This window comes from Manacus candei, unplaced genomic scaffold (genome assembly GCF_025592945.1).
Source record: "Manacus candei isolate 608988 ecotype Guabito, Panama unplaced genomic scaffold, ASM2559294v1 h1tg000014l, whole genome shotgun sequence".
Classification (NCBI taxonomy): domain Eukaryota; kingdom Metazoa; phylum Chordata; class Aves; order Passeriformes; family Pipridae; genus Manacus; species Manacus candei.
In genome coordinates, this window is record NW_026138062.1 from 74,127,977 (window position 1) to 74,148,134 (window position 20,158).

The 20,158-nt window shown below is 44.2% G+C and overlaps 1 protein-coding gene across 3 annotated transcripts; it reads right to left on the minus strand.

Annotated features, from left to right (window-relative positions):
* Positions 1-165: 165 nt before the first annotated feature.
* Positions 166-18,120, minus strand: GPR89B (G protein-coupled receptor 89B). Of its 3 annotated transcripts, none has more exons than XM_051778780.1 (14): positions 18,006-18,120; positions 14,589-14,648; positions 13,729-13,832; positions 12,128-12,234; positions 11,247-11,348; positions 8,380-8,500; positions 8,046-8,126; positions 4,830-4,939; positions 3,293-3,381; positions 2,814-2,906; positions 2,364-2,459; positions 1,704-1,793; positions 993-1,058; positions 166-829 (listed from the first exon to the last, which is right to left on the minus strand). In XM_051778780.1, the coding sequence occupies exons 1-14, from the start codon at positions 18,045-18,047 to the stop codon at positions 623-625; spliced, it is 1,368 nt and encodes a 455-aa protein (XP_051634740.1). In that variant the 5' UTR covers positions 18,048-18,120; the 3' UTR covers positions 166-622. The 3 variants fall into 3 exon arrangements, with proteins under 3 accessions (XP_051634740.1, XP_051634742.1, XP_051634741.1); XM_051778782.1 differs by lacking the exon at positions 18,006-18,120 and adding an exon at positions 17,695-17,845; XM_051778781.1 differs by lacking the exon at positions 18,006-18,120 and adding an exon at positions 17,633-17,845.
* Positions 18,121-20,158: the final 2,038 nt, after the last annotated feature.

Genomic DNA, 20,158 nt, shown 5'->3' on the forward strand with positions numbered 1-20,158 from the left:
GCTCCTAAGGACAGCAGGCACTAATGATACACACCAGCACACACTCCAGACAGAAATGGAGTGAAATCCTCTCCACTTCTGCCAGGCAGTAAATCCTAACCACTTTCTAGCTGGCATCCAGCCAAATCTTAGGGACTGACAAAAAAACCAATGCTCATGCTTGCGTGAGATATTACAAAAGCTTATTTAATTCCACAGACTCAAACATTCAATTCCAGGATTGCCGTCCTCTGAATCCCAATTATGAACCGATTTCCAAAAGAAAAATCACATTTCCTTGGTGCCTTCTATGAAGATGTTGTTCCAACATCTAGAGGTGTTCCCCCAGACAGCCTATCATGCAAGTTCTGATGTCCCTGGGCAGTGGTGCACCAGGGAGTGCCCTTATTGCTTGGCAATGAACTGTCTCACGTTCAATACGTGCACCCTCTTCCCCTCCAGCTGTAGCACCTGAACAAAACCAGCCACAGAGCTTGATGGTGACATGGATGGAAGTTCAAAGAGCCAGTTATGCTGCTGGAACACACAAAAGAGTCCTGGCTCTCTTCACGTTGAGCAGTCCACAGGAGTTGCAGCAGTGCAGCTGAAAGGACAGAGAGCAGTGCGTGACTGCAGTTCTCACTCAGAGGGCCATGTGCTTTTCTGGGGCTTGTTTGTGAGCTAAATAGAGAAAGAGGATACTGGAGAGGGCACTAACTAGGAATATGACATCAAACCAACGATGGTAGAAGTTGAACTGGAGCTCTCCCAGGACTTCTGTGATGATGGTGCGGTACTCCGGGGGCATGCTCATCCGGATCAGGAGCACCGACGACACAAAGTACATACCCTGCAAGTTAACACAGCTAATTAACACAGGGAAAGCAGCTACTGCTTCACAACAGGCTATGTGGCTAAAAGGGGTCAGCACACAAAGACCTTATGACATGTATATGCACACATATAAAAATGCATAAATGCACACGGGTGTGCCCGCGGCTCTGCGTACTCACCATTATCTGTGCTAAAAGCAGAACAATGACATTGGAGGACTTGCTGCTGGAAATGGCATAGAAGAACTAGGAAAAAAAAAAACAAAATACTGGAAATAAGCAGTCAGATAAATCTGACATGCCTTAGGACAGCATGAAAGGTACATACCATTCAATACCTTTTCACTAGGAAAAAAAAACCCAAGAAAAACCATACATTCTAGAAGGCTACCTGTATTTTACTTTCATAAACCTGTAGTGTTAAGTCTTAAACATCTCCCAAAGCCAGCTGTGCCATGTGGTAGAAGTCACAGCACAATATATAGAGAAGTTTAAGCTTAGATATCAAAGGCCAGGTCAAGACATTGAGTCACATGTTTCTTGAGTTAATCCCTTTCCAGCACCTCAAATTAAGTAATCCAAATGCTTTTAATCACTATCTCATCAACCTTACTGATAAGTCTTGGTTACAGCAGCATTTTGAACCCTTGCTTACATTTAACATCTTATTTAACATTTACATATCTCTTCCTGACAGTCGTAACTGAGACTGAGTGGGGAAATTTACTGCAAAAGGTATTTTTCCTACCTTCCTCCTTCTGCAAGTACTTATATTCAGACATTTAAATATAAATGTATTTTCTAAGTTTACACAGTATTTGTCCCACCTACAGGTAGAGATCTGATAATGGATTTCCAGGTCTAAAACCACTTAAGAACCCTGGTTCTTACCTTTGTAAGTGTGATTAACAACCCTCTAATAGAGGTAACAATGATTATCCCAACAAGAATAAAGGAGATGTGCTGAGACCAGAATTTGACCTGTATCAAAAAGAAGAATACAGTTAAAACTTTAGAGCTAACCCCATTGACACCACATTGTATAGCTGCCAATTCTTCAGGGTCTTTGTATTTCCTAATGTACAGATATCCATTGTAGACAGGTTTACATAACAGACATTTTCACAAACCTATTAGCAACTGTTTACTCCAAACATACAAGAAAAACAGATTTAGCTTACACCAACCACAAAGAACCCCATTCTCATAGGGAGATATTTAAAAAGTGTAAATGACAGAACACCCGTTTGCATAAGCAATCAAAATTACTCTGTAGCTGGTATGTATTAATCTAAGCAAGTTGTCTAAAGTGATTCCATTTCCCCAAAACATAAAAAGCTAATCAATGCCTCTCTGGCAAGACCACATCACCATCTCAGCATAGAGTCAGTGTGAAAGGAACGTTCATGGTGCATTTTCCCTTCCTCCTCAATAAGTCAAAAGCCAAAGACACATTCCCAGGGTCCATCACCTTCTCCCTGTCAGCAGTATGATTTTATTTGGATAAGATATGAACTGCTGAAAAGGCTGTCAGAATTAGTAAAGACTCACATCAAACTGGATTCCCAGGTAATTTACAGTGATCTCAATTCCTCTTGTGACTGGATCAGTCTTCCCCACACGGTCAAACACAATATTGATGGTTGCCTGTGAGAAAGAGATGGATTTACCTTCAAACAAAAAGACAAAAGCATTTCTCTCTGTCACAGTGAGACAAATTCATGGCTTAGGTTGTATCACTGAGGAAAGGGGCAGGGCGTGGTCGGATTGTCTAAGAAGGTGCAAAATGCACACTTGTAAGACTTGCTTGTCTAATGCCAAATGTCTGCACAAAAAGACAGATCCAGAGCTTTATTTCAGCCAAGGGCTAGTTTCTTTCAGAACTTCCAGAAGCCCAATTTTAAGGAAACTAAGAGCATTACTTAACGAACTGCACGTATCGCACAAGCTATGCAGGGTATGACATAAGCCCACATAAAATGCAATAAAACGTTTACATACCATGAAGATTTTCCAGACACAATAGATGGAGAAAAAATAACCCATAAAGTTAAAGTATTTTCCCTGGAAAGTTTTGGAATACTCTATTCTCTCCTGGAAAACACAAAAGGGGGGAGGGGAACAGAACACAAAAAACCCCATCATTTTCACAATCACTCAAAACATAAAATTCTAATGGAGCACTGATAGTAGCAAACATAGCCCTACCTTCTACACCTTTAATTCAAATGTTTCTGAACTCATAAGTGTTAATTCAGAAGCTTCTGAATGGCTACTAGGGACATGGGGCAGACTCCAGGATGTATCAGAACTGGAAGGAAACTGTCCTCTAGACCCAAAGCTAAAGAAACATATCCTCATTCCACTGCATTACATTTCAACATTTACCTGTTGAACAGACTTCAATTTCTGTAGCACACATTCTCTTTCAAACTACTCTGACCTCCCAACACCCATCTGGGTAGTTATTTGCTGTGTACCTTTGTTGCATGCAAGTCAGCAGTTTCCAGAAAAAGCTGCCGACTCAATTCTTCCAGGGCATCCACTTCTTGCTGGATAAGGGACAGATCTGGCAAACCAGCATAGTCAAGGCTAGAACACATCACATATTCTTAGCTAAAAACAGAACATTCTCCACCTTCAGACCAAGGGCCACATCTAAAGGTTTGATCACTTTTTTGATCCAAATCAGCTTTTTGATTCAGTCTTCATGTTCCTTGTTAACACAGCACCCAAAGAAAGCCCAAGGATGTACATACTGCACACTGCTCCAGTTTAAGGAGGTAGGCAGTACACACTATTTAGGCAGTCATGCAACAAACTCTTTATCTCCCTGCCTGGGGAACACATCACAGAATAGAACCAGAGCTCTCAAAGGGTGCTGCTCAGTGTCCCTTGTCACTGAAGTGCATCTCACAATATGTCACACTCACATCAGCTTCATAAACAGAACTGCTGAGTAACTGCCCCAAGAGATTAGTGGTTACTACAAAGAGCCAAATTCTGATTTTAACAGCTAGTGGGAAAGAAGAGGAAGAAGAATCCTCAGTCTTAAATATGCAAACTGCACACTTCAAGTGATCTGACAGAAATCATTGGTAAGTAACTAAGTTAGATAAATACAGCCACTTGTCTATTCCCTTTTCTCCTTCTACTCCTTTCTCCTGGGTAGAACAACTTCCATTCACCTGTTCCTATCCAGCACAGGATGCAGCAGAACAGAAAGCTGACTCTCACATCAGTGATGTGATGGGGCAGATGGCTACAGTGTCACACCACAGAGATGATCAGAGGGTTGAAGAACCTCCTAGAAGACAGGCTGAGAAAGCTGGGGTTGCTCAGCATTGAAAATGGAAAGCTCCAGGGAGACCATATAGCAGCCTTTCAGTACCTAAAGGGGCTTCAAGAGAGCTGGAGAGGGTCTTTTGATGGGACTTTTGACAAGGGCATATAGTGATAGGACAAGGGAGAATGGCTTCAAACTGAAAGAGGGCAAGTCTAGACCGGATATTAGGGAGAAATTCTTCACTGTGACAGTGGTGAGGCACTTTGCCCAGAGAAGTTCTGGATGCCCCATCCCTGGCAGTGTTCAAGGCCAGGTTGGATGGGGCTCTGAGCAAGCTGGTCTAGTGGAAGGTGTCCCTGTCACTAGGGGGGCTGAAACCAGGTGATCTTTGGGGTCCCTTCCAACCCAGGCCATTCCATGATTCTGTAAGGGTGCACATCTGCCCTCTGATCTGCTGTACACCTCAGTCATGGTCATGCAACAGCACATTCATAGGGCAGGGCAGAAACACACAACTTCTGCCTGTGTCTAAGTAAAACCGTGTCCAAGAAGCCCAGGCCAAAAGGTCAGACAGCCCAGTGCTACAGAGCAAACCTCCCAGGAGACATCAGGCTTGAAATGTGTTGAAACACAAATGCTTTGTGACTGTCCCAACTAGCCTTCTACCTTTCAAAACAAAGCAAGCTGGATTCGCCTCCCAAGGCAGGTGCCAGCATGCAGATGAAGGATACTTTCACTGCCTGGAACAGATGTTGTAACACTCTTTATCATTCCCCAGAAACCAGTGGGTTTGTTATGCACTTCTCCTCTCTGGAACATTGTCCTGTGAGCCACTGCTATCCTGAAAGAACAGAAAACACAAGTCCTTAGGAATAAAGTATTCTTATGAAAAATCAAAACAAGAAAAAAAAGAAAAAAATTCCCCAGTTTCTTAAAAGACAGTGCTAAACTAAATTCACTGCAAACAGATGCCCTCTTTTTTTCCCTCTAAGCACCAACCTTGCCACATAAAATTATCCTGATTAGCTCTGGATTTGAGCCCAGATCTAATCAAGCAAGATTCAATGAGACGCTTCCCAAGTCTTCCATTCAGGATCCTGTTTCAATCCCTAAGGGGATTTAAACCCAGTTAAAAATAAGAATTCAAATGGATTTCTCAGTCATATGATTAGTTTCTTTCCTTTCCTCAAACACATGACTGTGTTATCTCAAGTTCAGGAACTGGAAGACCTCTCATGTTCCTCTCTCCCTTTGGACACCTCTTCTTTATCACATCCACCTTCTCCACGGACCTGTAAGCACTGGATGGTGTGCACAGCACTCTCTGATATGCTGTCACTCACTACTGGGCTGCATGACAAGCTGTTATGAAGCAGAAATACACAAATCCACTATTGGACTGAACTACAGGCAATCCGAACGTGACTCCTGAACCTCATTCCAACAGCACAGTTGGAATGTCACACTCCCTCACACTCCCCTGTGCACCACAGCGTGATCCCCACCAGCACTGCTGGCTTCTGGTCTCGTTCCCTTGCATTTCTTCCCACGGAAATTTGTGAGCCAGCTATCCACTCCTAAGCTGAAAACTATGCAAAGGATTGTCAAGGTGATCCGTGATGGAACAGCGTTCGGGCCCTTTCCTGCAGCTGCAGCCAGTGTTGCTACATTTGGTGCTGAGCTTCAAGGTTGATAAGCAGTGTAATAAAAAAAAATTTAAAAAAAATTGTTTCATCATTTCTCTTTCACATCCAGCAGAAGAAACACCCTTGGGGCACCCAACTTGACACACATAAAAGCACACATGGCCACAGACCACAAATAACAGAGATCTCAGAACAATCCAATTCCTCCCAAAAGCTGCCAAATGTAAGGAATGCATTTTTAATCCTTGCTTTCTTCCCAGAACCCGAGTCACATGTTCCATCCCACATGATCCACAGCACTGCAGCAAAAATGCAGCAATGTCAAGGTGAAGCACAAGGCTACAGATATACAAAGGCAAATCTTTTCTTTTGAGAGGTGGCAGGGATCTCTGTACCCACCCAGTTGTCAGGAGTCTTGGAGACTTCACAGAAAGGATCCACAGGTAAAACCCACACACTTTGTCAGTGCAGATTTGTGATGCATCTATGTCAGAGCAGCTGATCTGACTCTAACATGAAGCCCAATGAAGCAATGGTGTCACAGAATCTAGGCAGTTCTAACCTGAGGCTAAGTTATGTCATACCTGCAAGGATGAGTATAAAGAACCTGACAGCCCTAGAGGTGAGTTTCCATAATGTCAAGATCAGCAAAAAGATCAAAAAAGTTTTATGTTCTGTTGCTTTACAACTGTTGTGTGCACTGGTAAGTTCTGAACTGTCAGTGGCACTGAGAAGGTGGTCAGCAAGTAACTGAGAGTTTATGGTACTGTAGCATTTACCCTACACTGTAAAATACTGCTATTCCCACTTGTTCTGCAAATGATTTGCAATGCATTTAGACTGGTAGATAGCTAACTTCTCAAATTCTGCTTTATATGAGCAGTCCAATTATGCAAGCCACTGCTCCCTGTAAAAGCAAAAAGAGAATAAAATCTACAGAATTCAAGTTTCTGCTATTTCTTCCACATTTCTGAGACTACATAGTTTTGGGGCTTGTTTGGGGTTTGTCTGGGTGTTTTTAAACACATATACATGAACTTCAGTATAATTCCCAAGTGATTAATACATGTTAACACGGCTCTTCATAATGGTTAGAAAATTGCTATATGCAGAATATTTCATGGCCATAGAAAGGCAAGAAAGTTGAAAGTCCCAGACATCCTTACTTTTACTCCAATATCACTCTCCCTGGACCAGAGGTCCAAAAACTCTGTACAAAACAAAAGAGTACAATCTCTTTTAAGTCCAAAGTTGGTATTTTAGTAGGCTTCCAGTCAATTAAATCAATTGAACCCGAGTAATTAAATTCTCTCACTACTTACCATCTCACACATGACCACAAATATGCAGTTAAGAGTTGTTCACCACTTAACATTTTCCAAGGGGAAGAAGGAAGTTATGCTTTAACTACACTTTCAGCTGCTAATACTGTTTAGCAGATAAACATGCTGGTGATAAATTCAGCAAGGTTAGACTACCTAAAAGCTCCCTTGCTTATTTTAAAAGGTTCCATTAAAACAACAGGGCACCAAAAGTAAAGTTTATGGGGACTGCTGTGAGAATTCAGTGTCAGACAGTCAAACCTTTGAATTGACTATGGCAATTGTATTTATTCTGCACAATTAGTAAGGCATGCAGCACATAATTTGTAATGGCAGTCAAAAACCTTTTCAGTGTAAATGAAATGGCACTGTTTCCAAAGCAGTTTTTTAGCTTGGGGTACCTGGAATAAGCCAAACCAGCACAGGCAGAGTTCTGATGGCACACTTATGTACTACACTATACTCACATTAGCAATATTTTGCAATTCTGCAAAACTTAACTAATGTAAACCTTGCCATTTGCAAGAATACAGTTGTGTCCACAGCAGCTCACTGCCCTGCTTCAGTTTTGACCAGAACCACCAGATCCACACAGCAGAGAAGTGTCCCCTACGTATAAACCATTTCTGTCCTGACACCACCAGTAAGAGCCAGTTGCAGTGGCCTCAGGGTTCTGACTCAGCAGAGAGAAAGCTGCCCACCCTACAGACTAGTTATGCTGCCACCAGTTACAAATTGTCTTGGAAGCCTAATCTGTGCCACTGCACTCACAAAGGACACTATTTTGTGCACGTCTGGGAAAAAACCAAAGTCATGCATCAGGCCAGAACAAGACGCCACACGCAGCTCACCCCAATTCAGTCACCTGTTTCACTGGAACACACAGCCCTGACAGGACTAATAATTTTGGTCATTTCAAGAACCACACTGACTGAAAGTCCTTGAAATAAATAATTTCGTGCTACTGCTGCCTTCTCACCTTTTTTTCTTGCTAACAATCATGTCCATAGTCTGAAGGAGTCGTCGCTCCAGAGCCAGAATATCTGCATCTGTCACATTCCTGCAAAATGAAGACACCCAATTAGGTCTGCTATCCCATTTCAGAGGAGATGTGCACATGCCCACGAAACAAAGAAGGGAGAAGCCTGTATAAGGAGAATATCCTTCAGCAGTGGAGATGGTTCTAGCACACAGACATGGCGATAGCTAGGTTCAGAAAAAAAAAGCAACAAAGGAACTTGAAACAATGACACAGGAAAAGCAGAAGAATAATCTCAAAAAGCTAGACAAATATTTCATAAGGCTGCAGTTACCTGAGAAAGTAGGACATGTAAGTGTATGGACAGTTGACAGCCCCAAATCCTGACAGCAAAGCCATGAGTGTCACCCCAATCACACCAACGCGGCTGATGAGCTGTTCTATAGACAGGATTCCTGAGAGAGGGAAAACATGGCATTAGTAACCTTGCTCTCTTCACTCTGCTCCACACTTGGTGCCTTCCCAACACAGTACAGAGCTCCTTAATTAATCCAACTGCCTTCTCCCTGCAATCACCACAGGTAACGGGAAGGACAGACAGGGACTGTGAAAAGAAAGGAAGTCTCTCTCAGAAATCATGTTACCATGCTTAGAAACAGGGATGGGAAACCCTGGCTATGGAGAAACTTAAGACAGATACAAGGAGAGGAGTAACAGTCAAAATTTCGGTTCCAAATTAATAAAACATTATGATTGCCCTTTGCTGAGGTGGGAACATGGATCATCCACCAGACACTACAAAGGAGACATCCTCCACAGACACTTCTGCAATTATCAGGATTAGAGTCACCAAACCAGTTGGTCCCGGCAAACTGGCCTAAAAATGCCTGGAGACAGAGAGGAATCCCTATTCTGTGAATTGTCTTTAGAAGTGACCCCTCCACATCAGATCCAAGTTGTGCTTGTAGCAGAGTGGAGGTATGACAGTATGGGAAGCTTAAGCTGCTCCTGGCTGTTCAGCATTCATCTGGCTGACACACACAATTGTTGAGGTGAACGCCAACAAGGTATTCCACCTGAGCACCAAGTGGACTCTGGAACATGTAATTCAGCATGAACATCAAGCCTGTGCTGTAACCAACACCAAGCACTGAAGCTGCATTTATTCTTAAACACAGATCTCAACCTGTCTTCTCAGGATATGGTGCCACGTCCTAGTAAACAGCAGTCACTTTTGAGGGAGGTAGTTACAGAGCAGCTGCCACACACAGCACATTTGGAGCTTATACGACTGCAAAGCTGAGATGGCCAAGCGCCAAGCCACATTTCATGCTTCAGAGAAGTGGAATAAATGATGAAAACAAGGCAAAAAGACTTCACAAAGGGAAACCGAGACACACAGTCATGTGCAGCTGCACAGAGATTTACACGAGCTACAGAATGTGCTACAATACACTGGCCTTTTGCCCCACACACTGTCAGACCGCAGCAGCTAAAAGAGAGGTGCCTTCAAAATGACATGACATTCCACTGGTTAGAGCAATGCTTCCCCACAACACTCACAGCAGCCCTCTTGTGATCAGGCCAGATAAAGTGAATGTTTTATCAACTCAGATAAAGGTAAGAGCTTTATCAGAATACTATTATGTAATTAAGCATAACCTTCCTTCTACTATGAGCTCCCAAAGTCAGGATGAAACCCTGCAGCAGCCCTGTCTGTACAGGTAGGACAGCAGCACCACAGCAGTGAAGCAGGGAATCCTTTGTCTAACCTTATGTCTACACCTGGTAGGATAAGGCACTGTGCAACTGTTTGTGTTATCATCCCAGAAAGAAGTTAAAAACAGAAAACACCCCACTACCAGTTCTGCAAATCTTCACATGCTGGGTAGCCTCTCAGAACCTTCTCAGAGACCTGAAAAGGATTACCTAGACCCCGTGGCTAAGTTCCCACTGGGTTATCCCATTCTGCCAACTCAAGCACCTTCTGCAGCGCACAGTGGATGCACCTTTTCCTTGGCAATGGAACACTGGGCAGAGGGATCTGCACTGTACACTGCCTGCTGTACTTCTGAGGCAAATGATACAATTACAAAACACAGATACACACTCCCTCTCAGAAAAGTTTTACGATGACAGATGAAAGGGTGAGCAGCCCCTACAGCAACTGGCGTCCTTCGATTTTTTCTCTTACACATTAGTACAGAATGAAGCAGCTTCCTAGAGAACAGAAAGACTAAGCTGACCATGATGTATGCAGACAGAATTCACCAATTTGAGGGAAACTGGGTGAAATTCACCTGTTGAGAACAACACACAGACGATTTTCCAACACAGGTTTTAAGGGCAAAGTAAGTTCCACAGGAAACCTGGGTGACAAATAGTGTGGTTCTACAGTGTTACAGTCCTTCAGCACACTTGGGTGCCTCAAGGATTCTCAGCACAGCCAGGCACATGCTAACAAGCTCTGCTGGACCCAAACAAGCCCAAGAGTACACAGTATCTTCACACTGCATTGGTTCCATGACTGCTACAAAACTATGCCCAAGCTAATTCTGCACATAAATAGCTCTGGCACCCAGCAGGACTCACCAACTCACCCTCTAACACCAGGCAGCTGCACTGGGCTCAGGCAGTGCATAGATCTGTACCAAAGCCAGCACATGCTGCCAGGCCTGTTGCTGGCCACAGTCTGGTGTTTAGGCTCCCCCTGACATGTTTTGTCAACTGGACAGCCACCCATGCTAAACTGATCTGATTTCAGTCACAAGAAACAATAATCTGACAGAAAAAAAAGTCAGGTGAAGGGTTGGTTGATGATTCACTTCTTAAATAAACTAGCTTTGGTGTCCACAATAAAAGAAATAAGTGAACAAAAATTGTGATCAACTTTCTGTGGAGATTTTTGTGTCCTCAAAGTGTCCTTTCATAGTCTAGGTTCAGTAAGGACTCACTCACTTCCCTCAGGTTTTCCTGTGATAATGAAAGAAAACTCATGCAAATAATCCAGGTGTATCCACCCATTTCTGTCAGTCTGACAACCCTCAGGCTGCAGATTTCAAAGCAGAGCAGACCCCTCAGTTTCAAGAGCTACTTTCTACAGTCCCAGCTGTAGAGATGAGATAATTATAGCTCCAAGATAAAAGAGATAGCAAAGGCTATTTGCAGGAGGGAAGGAATCAGCAAGAAAATGAAACTCACCATGTTTTGGGCTGAGGATAGGAAACGGATCCCCCAACTTCCAGAAGAAATACATGAACGTCAACCACAGAACACACGCAAAAAGGAGTTTCTGTCTGTGCACTAATGGAGAGGGGAAAAAAACCAGCATTTAAAAGAGGTTTTCCCTTTAGGGCTTTTCCTAGCTTGCAAAATTGCCACACTGGTCTAAAGGCTACTTTGAGCACAGGTGGACAAAGCAGGTGAGAACTGACAGAGCTACAGCTCACGGTGTGCACCCCTTCACTTCCCACAGTCTTTCTGATGCTGTGTGACGTGAAACTTAAATATTTCATCTTCATGGCAAAACTACACATCTAATACCACCCTCCATGCCAAAGCTTAACACAAAAGAGCAATGAATATCAATAGCTCAAGGGTTAAGTGTCCATTAGAGCATGGAAGAACACTCATCCAGACAGTAGAAGCCAACAAAAAAAAAAAAGGTAATTTATTGAGCTTTTCTGCCTCAAGACTGATTTATTTAGCTTCTCTGCCTCATTTCTTTTGCCCCCTAGCAGAACAACACAGCCTTGCCATGAGTTCCAGAGCCTGGTTGCAAGCTTAAAATTGCAAAGGAACAAATTCCAGTAATACCACCCTACAGTGCCCAACTTTGTCTAAACCCATGAAGAAAAGTAACATTTGTTGGAGTCATGTAAAGCATTTCCTGACTGTTCAATGAACAGTTCATGCTAAAGCATAAAGTTCCAAAGAGAAGCTATAGAGGTAGAAGAAAGCCAGAGGAAGGAGGGAGCAATGAGGACAGTGACCAACATATCTCTCTGTCCCAGAAAAGTTATTTCTCACTTGTATCCCCAGTCCCAAGTTCTCAGTGCCACTGTCACAAACCAAATACTCACACAATCTGATATTGCTCACAACAAAGTAACCAATGTAGAAGGGCACCATGAAGACCAGGATGAGCAAAATGACACACAGGTTCAGCTTCCAGTGAAAATATCGAGAGCTGAAATAAAGCCAAAATACTGATTAGCATGATATCATAATACAACACATCCCTCAAAGAAAATCACATGTCAAACAATCCTTTCAACTACATCATGCATGGAATAATATTAGCCTAGCACACAGAATATAGTGGATTTTTTTGCATTTTTTAGGGTTGGGGAGGGAGGTTTGTTTGTTTTGGGGTTTTGTTCGGTTTTAATTTTAAATACAGAGCTCAAGGATGTGTATTTCAAAATTAACAACTATCCAGAAAAACACACTGGGCTACTTTATCAAATACTATATTTTCTGTGGTGACTAATGCTGGTTGCAGCATGATTCATGTGACTGACTGCTCATCTAGTTGAACAGTAAATCAAAACTAAGTATAAGCAGTCATTAATACTCTAATGAATGGCTGAGTCAAAACAGGGCTAAATATTGAAAAGATTAAAAATATTTAATGTTGATAATTCAACATGTTTCCCTTCGGAGTGAGTTGTCTCATCTTCAAGACTTTGCAAAGCAAAATTTTTAAGGAGTATTGATCATTTTGATCAAATGAGATTGGTCAAATGCAGATGAGATTCATTTGGGCTGAACTAACTTTTCACTTTGCTTGAATAGAAAAACACATGTCCCATTCCCAGCATTAACTCATATCCTCTTTGTGCCTCAGGGAAGAAGAAATTATGAGGATCCTTGTCACTTTTTTCCTAACTAATTCAGAGGCAAACATTTTCATCTATCCCTTTAGTGAAGCTTATAAAAACATTCTCCTAAGTGACCTCTCTGGTTGCAAGGTCTACATACTAATAACATACAGTCAGAACTAACATTACCTTTTTTCAGCTCTGTATTTCTTGCCTTTCAACTCCTTTGACTGCTCTCTTATACTAGTATGATGAGAGAATAAGCAGAAAACCAGCTTAGCCTCTACATGTTACTGTTCTATCTCCTCTTTCCTACTGACTTCCAAAGCAGACAGTCTTTAACATCCTCTTTACATAGAAGTTCTCGCCCTATGGTCCAGGGAGGATGCACCTTTGATTCACAAATCCTCTGTTGTTACAGACCTTGCTTTCACTCCACAGTCCACTTCACATCTTATTCCCTGCTCTGACCAGCACAGAAAAACTAGTGCTTAAAGTTTCTGTAGTCCTTTAACATCTGTAAAAAGTGCTCTTCAGCAATGATCTAAAGCTCCACAATACTCCCATAAAAGAAACTGTTCCTTTTAACTTCACAAATGGAGAAAGTCAAAGACTAAAACCTTGCACTAAGGATCTAGACCACACTAATAGTGATTGCATAGAAAATCAGAAGCTTATGGATTCTAGTCTCATGTTCTGCCAAATTAATAAATGTTGCTGCACAGACACCTTCATTGAGTTGTTGGCAGTTTCCTCACATGTTTTCCCCAATCCAAGACGAATCCATTAGTTCAGAAGTTAGCCTGAAGATGGTGTAGAACACAAGATAGGCTAGTCCCTGAGGGGACTCCCAGACTCACCTGCTGTTCAGCACTCCCAAAATCTCAAAGATGATGAGCTCAAACATGGTACAAGAGAAGGCAAAAGTCACAGAGAAGATCACCTGGACCACATACTGTCGAACCTGCAATGCAGAAAACAATCCAGAGACATCAGGCATTTCCATTCCTGGAATGGCTTTCTGATATCCCTCAGGTAGCAAACACAAATCACAAGGCATGATGATGGCCCACAACCAGGTCTCTTGCACCCTTCCTTTTATCTAATTAGGGAGAAACCAAAATCCTCTTGGAAACCAGAGGGAAAACTCATAAGCTAACAGAGCTCTTAGACATTAACCTGAGATTTAAAAACAAAATCCACATCAGATAAACTGTTGGGTCTGAATCTGGCTCACACTTAAGCCATCTCTGACCTAGAACACACTCACATCCTGGTCTAGGAATAAGAGAACGTGGCATTTTTATCCCATCCCATCCTCACAACTAATTTAGCCCCAATGAACACATCTCAGTTTTAAGTTAACCACTGAACTTCATTTTGTCTCAAAAATTTTACAATTGTACAAAATAGGCCTGCTCAAGCAAAAAGCAAACCAGTCTCCTATTACCCCTGCATACCCTGCATATTTCTTTTTATTTAACAGTAGCCAACGTGGAAACTTTCACTGGCCCCAGAGGAAGCCGCTTCCTCAGATATCTGGGAGTCTTTCAAACAGAAGCACAAGAGGAAATTCAAAAGAAAGCAACTGCAGACACAATTCAAAACAAGAAAAAAGGAGATTAAAGAGAGGAATAAGGCTAAATGCAGTTTTAAAAGTATTTCTATAATTGGGAGTAATTTTGAAGATACAGACTTGTAACGAAAGGTTCCTTCTCACCTCGTAATCCTTGAAGAGCTTACGCATGAAGAACAGCCACCCAAATCCAAAGAACAGCACCTGCAGAAGAGACGAAGCACTGAACACCTGCAGAACACAAAGCCCCTTCCCTACTGGTTGTACATGAAACACAGGGAAGGAAAAGAGCTGGGCCAAAGTACCCAAGATCCACAAAAGACTAAAACTTGCCACAGTACCATGGAAGAAAGTGTATTTTACATATCCAAGTGCAGCAGATACAGAAGGCTATGGCCTTATGGAGGATTCAGTCAAGACAACCCAGTTCTGCATTCCTAAATTCTCAGAATTCCTTAGTTCCTGGCCTGCCAGGATCCCTTGCACTGTTGATTCTTGTTTCACTCTTCTAATCTACGGAATTAAAGCCCACAGTTTTTTTACAGGAAACACAGTAATGGAGGCAAAGCAAACACCTGAATGTCCAACACATACACATCTTCTAGAAATGAGTAAATTTTATAAAGATATCTGCTGTTTCCTTAAGACTAGAAGAGCATTTGATTTTTCTGGAGGGGTCTTCACAGCAAAGCTGTCACTCCCTGACACAAAAGTGAGTGAAAAGTGTTACAAGCATCTGTAAGGCAGGGAAAAGGCAGCGTTGAATGCCTCAAACCACAGTCTGGAGCTGCAGAAAGCCACATGGACAACGCAGGTGAAGCAGGAAAAACCAATAAAACTTTGCATTTCTGCGGCTGTCAGAGCACTTCACAAAATTTGCTTTGAGTTTCAGTACATGCCTGAAGAAACCAATTTAACATCACAGTATTTTGCAGATAAACGAAACAAAACCAAATTGAGCAAGGTGGCCAAAACTGCAATTACACAGCTGCAGAGAGCAAAAGGGGAGTGTGCTGTCAGGCCCCCTGTGGGCAGCTCCATCTACTCCTCACAACACTGAAAAAGGGAGTGTAACGATTTAAAAGAACCCAAGCAAAAAGAGAATTCAGAAGATATTCAGTATTTTTTACAGAAGTAGCTCTGACCAAGGCAAAGAGCAGAATATGTCAGACATCATGGAATAAAGTCAGTTTATCTCCCCAGAGCACATGGAAAAGGCCAGAGTGTTCTGGTGGAGATGGGAAACTTTCAAAGACAAAACCAAAGAAACGCCTGTGGATTATTTCCCTGCACATCAGGAGTTACCACAGTGGCAAAGGTAACAGACTAACATGGTTTACAGACAAGGAATACCTGGAATGCTGGGCAAGGAAGATCAAACACAGGTGCCTTGAAAGAGGAACTGAAATAGGAATAAGGTCAAATGAGGTCTAATGATTGGCAACAGCTGGTAAGACTTGTTGGAGGAGGACTTCAGACTTTAAAGCAGCTGCTTGTAAAAAGGAAAGATATTCCACAAGCCTCCTATCTACAGGTCATAAGTTAAAGAAGCATGATAAGCAAATGAGATTTACACAAAGTAATTCCACGTTTTACACTGGAAAGGAGGGAAAAGGTAGAGTCGAACTCTTCAAAAAGAAATGAGTAAAAGAAAAAGATGAGGAGATAAGTGCAATAATAACAGAGAAAATTATAGAAGAAGATTAGGTTTCCCTTGTGTTAGGGACTGTACAAAAGCACAGAAAGACATGTAACTGTTCACAATCTAATCAGGTTAAAGTGATGTATAAAGTCAGCAAAATCTTGAGCATTTGACACGTGCAGTGATTTAAACACCTCACTTGATACTGTTGAAGATGATGAGAAGATGAGAAGCTGCCATCAGATATTAAAGAAAAGCTATTAGGTAAGTTAGATCTCAGAATTCAAAGGAAAAAAAAGGGGAAAGTTTTTGTTCTGGGTGAATTGTTAACAGTATCAAAGCAGTGGAAAAGCATTTTATGAGTAAAAATCAAAGCATTATCAAGTAGGAGAACACTGCACTTCTAAGAAACAACCAAGACCTGTCCTGCAAACTGTCAGGAATTAGGGTTGTGCATTAAAGCCTGTAAAGGACAACCAGCTTTTCCCAGCTGAGAGGTGAAAGGTTCTCTTTCCTCAGCTCATCCCTCCTCACTACAGAACAAAAATTTCACACCAGCTCAGCAGCTCAGATCCCTCTGTGATCCACTTAAACTCATCTTACCAAACACTGGTGGGAGCACAAAGAGAGTGTGATTGTGGAAGCAAAGAGGGAGCAGGACCTTGCCCCTTTGGCAGAAACAAACAGCTGGACCACCTCAGTTGCCAAAGAGGCAGCCAGGAAGAAGAGGCATTTAGATGCTCACTCAGGAGGAGCAGGAGTGGAAGGTAAAAGAAAACACAGTGGCAAGATAAATTCCTAGCAAAGGAGGCTAAGGAAGAAGGTACTGTTTCCTCACACAGAACAACAGGACAGTTTCAAGTATGCCAAGACCACAACCCACTTCATAATGATAAAGGCAGGATGACATGAAAAGCTTTAAAGGGCTCCTATGTGAGTTCAGCTGGGGTAAAACAAGGATTAATGGAAAGATGGCAGCAGAAAGAGAAAACTGAAGGAAGTGCTGAACCACAGACAGACCAGTGGAGAAGGAGGCACTTGGGATAAAACAGCGGCGTCCTTTTAAATTCCTGGAAGCAGACAACGAAAAACCTTCCAAAGCTGTAAACAAGCAGATTCCTCGGGGGTAAACCTGGAACAGAAGAATGGACTGGAATGCGATGGAATAGGCTTTCAGCTGGAAGAGACTCACAGCCATCATCTGGTCCAACTGCCTACATCCAATCTTCTTAAGGAGCACCAGAAACAAACCAAGCCCTAAAGAGAGAACAGCAAGATGAACTCCCCTGCCTGATCCAACTGGGTAACTTTAAACACACGGAAGTGCACATCGATGTGAAATGTATACAGTGATGAGAAGTTGAAAAGCCGCCACCAGAAATGAAAGAAAAGCTAATTAGATAAGTCAGAACTCGGAATTCAAAGGAAAAGAAAAAAAAAGAAAAAAAAAACAGAAAAATGTTTGCGCTGGGTGAATTGCTAACAGTACCAAAGCTACACTCGGGCTCAAGAAGTGGAGCGGTATCGCAGGAAAAGCTCCACTCACGCAAAAAAGCTCCATTACGACCTTTATCGGCTGAACCTTTTCTTACGCAGCGAAGCCCTGACCTGGCCGCCGCAGGAGCGCGGGGGTCACCGCGACACGTGCGGGAGCAGCCCCGGGACGGGGCAGGAGCTCGGGGGTCTCCATGTCGCGACACAGCGACAGCGCGACACACACGGGGGAACGGGAGGCCCGCGTGAGCCGGGCGCTGCGCATGCGCACCCGCAGGCACCGCCCCTCACGCTCCCGGAGGGGCGGCGGCCGAGGCGGGAACCCCGGGGCGAAGCGGGACCCTCCCGTTCCCTCGCCCTTCTGCCGGCCGGGGGTGGCCTCCCCGCGCAGCAGCACCGGCGGCGGTGGGGGCGGCGGGTGTTACCTGCGAGGTGAACATGATGCCGGAGTCGATGAGGAAGCTCATGGCGGCGCCCGCCCCGCTCCCGGCACCGCGCGCGGTGCGCAGGCGCGCGGGGGCCTGCCCGGGGGGCGGGGCCAGTGCAAGGGGCGGGGCCAGTGCGGGAAAGCTCCGCCCCCTGACGGGGCGAGACGGCCCCCGAGGGGAAACGGGAGTGATCCCTGCGGCGGGAATGTGGGAGTCTGAGCCCTGCTCCTGGCCCCTGCCAAGACTCAGCGCTGCGGGTGCCCCTCAAAAGCCACCCCCTGCCAGCCGGGGGACGGAAAGAGGTGTCCCGGGATGGAGGTGTCCCGGGGATGGAGGTTTCCTAGGGATGGAGATGTCCCGGGTTGGAGATGTCCCGGGATGGAGGTGTCCCAGGGATGGAGCTGTGCCGGGGATGGAGGTGTCCCGGGATGGAGCTGTCCCGGGAATGGAGGTGTCCCAGGGATGGAGATGTCCCGGGATGGAGGTGTCCCGAGGATGGAGGTGTCCCGGGATGGAGGTGTCCCGGGGATGGAGGTGTCCCGGGGATGGAGGTGTCCCAGGGATGGAGATGTCCCGGGATGGAGCTGTCCCGGGGATGAAGGTGTCCCGGGATGGAGCTGTCCCGGGAATGGAGGTGTCCCGGGATCGAGGTGTCCCGGGGATAGAGGTGTCCCGGGATCGAGGTGGGCTCCTGGAGGGACAAACACCATTCTCTGGGGTCCCTAGCACGGGAAGGACATGGAGCTGTTGGAGCGAGTCCAGAGGAGGGACACCGAGATGATTAGAGGGATGGAGCAGCTCTGCTATGACAGAATTTGGATTGCTCAGCCTGGAAAAAAAGAAGGCTTAGGGGTGACCTAATTGCAGCCTTCCAGTACCTGAAGGGAGCCCACAGGAAACATGGAGAGGGACTATCTACATGGGCATGTAGTGACAGGACAAGGGGGAATGGATTTAGACTAAAATAGAACAGGCTTAGATTAAATATTACGAAAAAAATCTTCCTTGTGAGAGTGGTGAGGTACTGGAACAGGTTACGCGGGGAAGTTGTGGATACCCCATCCCTGGAGGTGTTCAAAGCCAGGCTGGGTGGAGCTCTGAGCAACCTGGTCTAGTGGAAGGTGTCCCTGCCCATGGCAGAGGGGTTGGAACTGGGTGATCTTTAAGGCCCCTTCCAACCCAAACCGTCCTGTGGTTCTATGAGTTGCCCTTTCCCCACGCTGTGACTCCTGTGCAGGAGTGGGTCAGCAGTGGACCGTGATGCTCCATGGCTGTTCCAGGCCCATCTTCCCACCCAAAAGGAGACAGATCTCCCATGTGGGGCCCTCTCCATCTTCCCTCCACCCTGACAGCAGGGCTGCAGATGCCTTTCAGGATTTGCAATCATAATATATCAAGGAATGGGGCCAGAAGGGAAGTAAAAGCTCAGACAGGGGATTTCCTGATGCCTATCGGTGTGAGATCTAATCCTTCATGTCACAATCATGTCCCTGCTTGAACTCAAGGGCGTCTGAATCTTTTTTTTTCTCTCTTAAAAACACATCTTGAGGAAATAGCCTCAAGTTGCATCAGGGGAGATTTATATTAGATACCAGGAAACATTTTTTCGAGGAAAAGGTTGTAAAACATTGGAACAGACTGCACAGGGGAGTGGTGGAGTCATGATCCCTGGAAGTATTCAAAAAAACGTGGATTTGGTGCTTGAGGACATGATTTAATGGTGCTGAGTTGATAGTTGGACTTGATGATCTTAGAGGTCTTTTCCAGCTTTAACGATTCTATGATTCCATGATTCTCACCATTGCCACTCAAAACAATCTGTATCTGGAGCAGGAAACCATATGGGAAGGGAAGAATCAAGTTGGGAGTTTAACAAAGCAAGGAGTCCCTGCTGATTGAAAATCAGGAACCTTTATTCGTTACAACTCATTCCACTAGGAAAACAAATCTATGTTTGGTTGTGCCAAGTCACCAGATTAGTCCCACAGTCTCTTTGATTGTTTGGCTTTCTGTCTTGCCCTCAGTCATCTTGGTTTGAAATTTGTCTCCTTGTCTACAGCATTGCAAAGAGAAAAAAATCATTCAGATTTCACGGAGAAATGAACTGAGGGAGGAGATTATCAGGGTATCTGATCTGAGGCCTTTTACTT